Source organism: Limulus polyphemus, unplaced genomic scaffold (assembly GCF_000517525.1).
Source record: "Limulus polyphemus unplaced genomic scaffold, Limulus_polyphemus-2.1.2 Scaffold1299, whole genome shotgun sequence".
Classification (NCBI taxonomy): Eukaryota; Metazoa; Arthropoda; class Merostomata; order Xiphosura; family Limulidae; genus Limulus; species Limulus polyphemus.
The window spans coordinates 218,622-221,928 of record NW_013666909.1 but is presented as its reverse complement, the minus strand read 5'-3'; the positions used below and the strand labels follow the sequence as shown (position 1 = coordinate 221,928).

General features: G+C 31.4%; 1 protein-coding gene across 2 annotated transcripts in view; it reads left to right on the top strand.

Moving 5' to 3' along the window:
- LOC111086656 overlaps positions 1-3,307 on the top strand; it is a 102,302-nt gene that overhangs the window by 83,441 nt on the left and 15,554 nt on the right. For both annotated transcript variants that reach the window (XM_022390409.1, XM_022390410.1), the window contains 2 exons: positions 1,189-1,401; positions 1,728-1,776. In XM_022390409.1, coding sequence (XP_022246117.1) covers positions 1,189-1,401; positions 1,728-1,763 — 249 coding nt within the window. In that variant the 3' untranslated portion in view covers positions 1,764-1,776. The remainder of the gene's footprint in view (positions 1-1,188; positions 1,402-1,727; positions 1,777-3,307) is intronic.

Genomic DNA, 3,307 nt, shown 5'->3' with positions numbered 1-3,307 from the left:
AATTTCCATTTATAGAAAATTTCTTAAAAGGGGGATACTAAATTTTTTGATAAATTAAAGCATTTAAAGATTTTTGATTAATGGTTATTTTTCTAAAAATAACAGATCACTTTTATAGAACTGAAAATTATAAATAGTTTCCTTGGATACTGTGCTTATATTTAGAAAAAATTTAACAATATCAAAAGTATATTCTCACTGTTTAAGGATATCTTACAGTTTGTTTCAATCTTTTTATATCAAGTACTTCATATGCAGCTTTTACTATTCAAGTGAATATTTCTTTACACTTGGGTAGACCTTTTTCATTCCGAATATAGAATGTAGCCAACAAAAATCACAAACTTTTTTTTTGACAACAGTTGGATATTGAACAAAGGGTAGTATTAAAAAACTCTTTAATATCACATTTTATCTAAAATGTTTTTGAATGAAAATGATCAAAGGGGCTTTTTAATACATGACACAAAAGGTAAACATGAGTAACAGACATTTAATATCATCTGAAAACATTTTTTTAAAATGCAATTCTGAATGTAGAAATGTATTGTTATACATGCGCATGATTTATGTGTGTTGTTGTGAAAAAGTACACCCAGTTTTGGTGCATTTTGCACGTTATTATATACCTCAGAAAGACAGCATCCTATATTGTTTTTAAATTTAACCATATGCTGTTTTAGTAATCACTTCAATTTTGGTAATGCTTCCATGTTATTGTGTAGCTTTGTTAGCATTGGCAGACAGAGATTTTTGGTGGAAGAGTTGTTGAAATGTTGGTAAGCCATGTTATGGGAAGACAGTGAATGCATTATCAGACTTTAGACAGCCACTGGTAGTCAACTATGCCATTGTAACATTTTATGATTATAAATTCTTATTTTATTTGTTTTGCCATTGAGAAATCCAGTAATTTAGGGATTTTATTCTTCATGTAAAGTCAAGAGAGTTTAGTCTGATGTGATCCTTAGCTGATCAAGAGATATGCACTTCCATCCTGTTTTGTTTGTTCCTTTTTCAAGTACAGTAGCCAGCCATACATAGCTTTTTTATTTAGAAATAATTTTATTCCCTTATACATGTTTACTAATGTTCAACAGGTTTGTGTCTATAGAGTGAGTCTTTGAAATAATTAAAAAGAAACTGTTAATTTATATTAGTTTATGCATTTCTTTCCCTTCTGTTTAGAAAGGTCCAATAAATATATCTCTCAAGAAGGGTGATGAGCCCCACGTCAAAGATCGAATACTAGTGTCAGAAATATGGCCAGGAGATGGTATTCCACTCAAAGGAGAACTTCAGGAAGGCGATGAGATCCTGATGATTGAGAACACTCGGCTTAAGAATAAGTCTTTAACCATTGCTAATGCAGCTTTAAGAGATGCTGTGTCTAATTCTGATGTAAGTTATGTGTTATTCATTATTATAGAAAATTCCAAACATTTCTCATATCTTTTAAAAGTTTTATGCTGTAAGAGTGTATGCAAAAAAATGTAAATGTCTAATTTCTTAAGTTTGACTTTTGAAACAGAAGACTTTAATGAAGAAAAGAATTGATATATTTTTCTGCTTATGTCAAAAATATGCCAGGCCTCTTGTATATACTTGTTTAAGAAACCTCAAACTATATTTTTAGAGAAAGAGTCAAAGCTGCATAAGCATAATATACAATTTTTGTTTTTGATTCCACAATGAGAAAAAATAATTTAATACTTTTTTCTTTTCAGGAATATTTTCAAATCATATTTACAAAACGAGCATAGTTAGGAACTTAATGTAAGTACTGCTTACATGACAATGGTTGGCTTTGAATGTTTTATTTTTTATCTTAGAGTTTAATACAGTGGACAGGATAGCCTAGTGTGACCAACAGGTCATATGTTGTCCTTAAATTATATGTACATGTACAATGTATATATGTATAATCTTTCCATGTGCCTAGTGTACAATATATACAACATGTTACCACATCTAGAGTACTTAATTAGCTGTTACAAACACTTTCTGTAGAATAATGTTAAAACAAATGAGGTACTAAACTTTTAACATGCTTTTTAGCATTAATCAAAACAATATTATAAGTATGAGTATAAGTATTCATATGTTCATCAAGCCTTCCTTTAAACTCCCTTAAGTTAACTGTATAAACCACATCTGAAGACAACCCATTCAAAGGCAAAACACCCTGTTAGGAAAATACAGTTATCTTAGCTGAAGATGGCTCCTACCCTGCCAAATTTATATTTGTGTCTTGTAGTCTTACCATTAAGATGATACAGCTACGCTATCCATTCCCTTAATAATCTTAAACAACTCAGTCAGAGATCTTAATGTATCCTCACATAACAGACATTCCATCCCAGATATCATCCTAGTAGCCTTCCTCTGAACCCTTTCTAAGAATTCAGTGTTCTTTCTAAGCTAAGGAGCCCAAGAGTGAACACAATACTCCAAGTATGTCCTAAAGACGGACCTAGACAATGACATTAAAACATCTTTAGAATTGTATTCAATATTTCTGTAGATACAACCAAAAATTCTATTTACCCTGCCACTAGGAACAGCACCAGAGGTGTCACTAGGTGCTTAAAAGATTCAGGGCTTGGCTCATAGGCATGGGAATTTTTGGCATTTCAGTGTGATATTAATCATGGTTTTTCTATTCTGATTTTTAAAGACACCAACTCTGGATTAGGGACATACCAAGTAGAATTGGAGCACATGCTCTGTGTGTCAGTGCCTAGCAACATCTCTGAACAGCACATTGCTTAGATGGCTTAAGAGACTGATCAATTAGAACACCGGGATCCTTGAACAGTGGCTGATTGCAAAAGCCAGTTAAATACCAAATTCACTTTAGTATCTTTTAGAATAGTCACTGTGTTAATACCAAGTACATTTCAATAAGTTGTATAAAGTCACTTATAGAAGCTTCTTAAATACAATAAACATTTGAGTACTATCTAAAAAAAAACTGAATGTGGTAGCTTTTTAATCTTAAACACCAGACAATTAGCTATCATCCAGAAATAAACTGATAAAGTAGCTTCCTGCATACACAAACCTACACACTTAAATACCATCTATAAATAAACTGATAAAGTAGCTTCCTGCATACACAAACATACACACTTAAATACCATCTATAAATAAACTGATAAAGTAGCTTCCTGCATACACAAACATACACACTTAAATACCATCTATAAATAAACTGATAAAGTAGCTTCCTGCATACACAAACATACACACTTAAATACCATCTATAAATAAACTGGTAATGTAGCTTCTTACGTACATAAACACA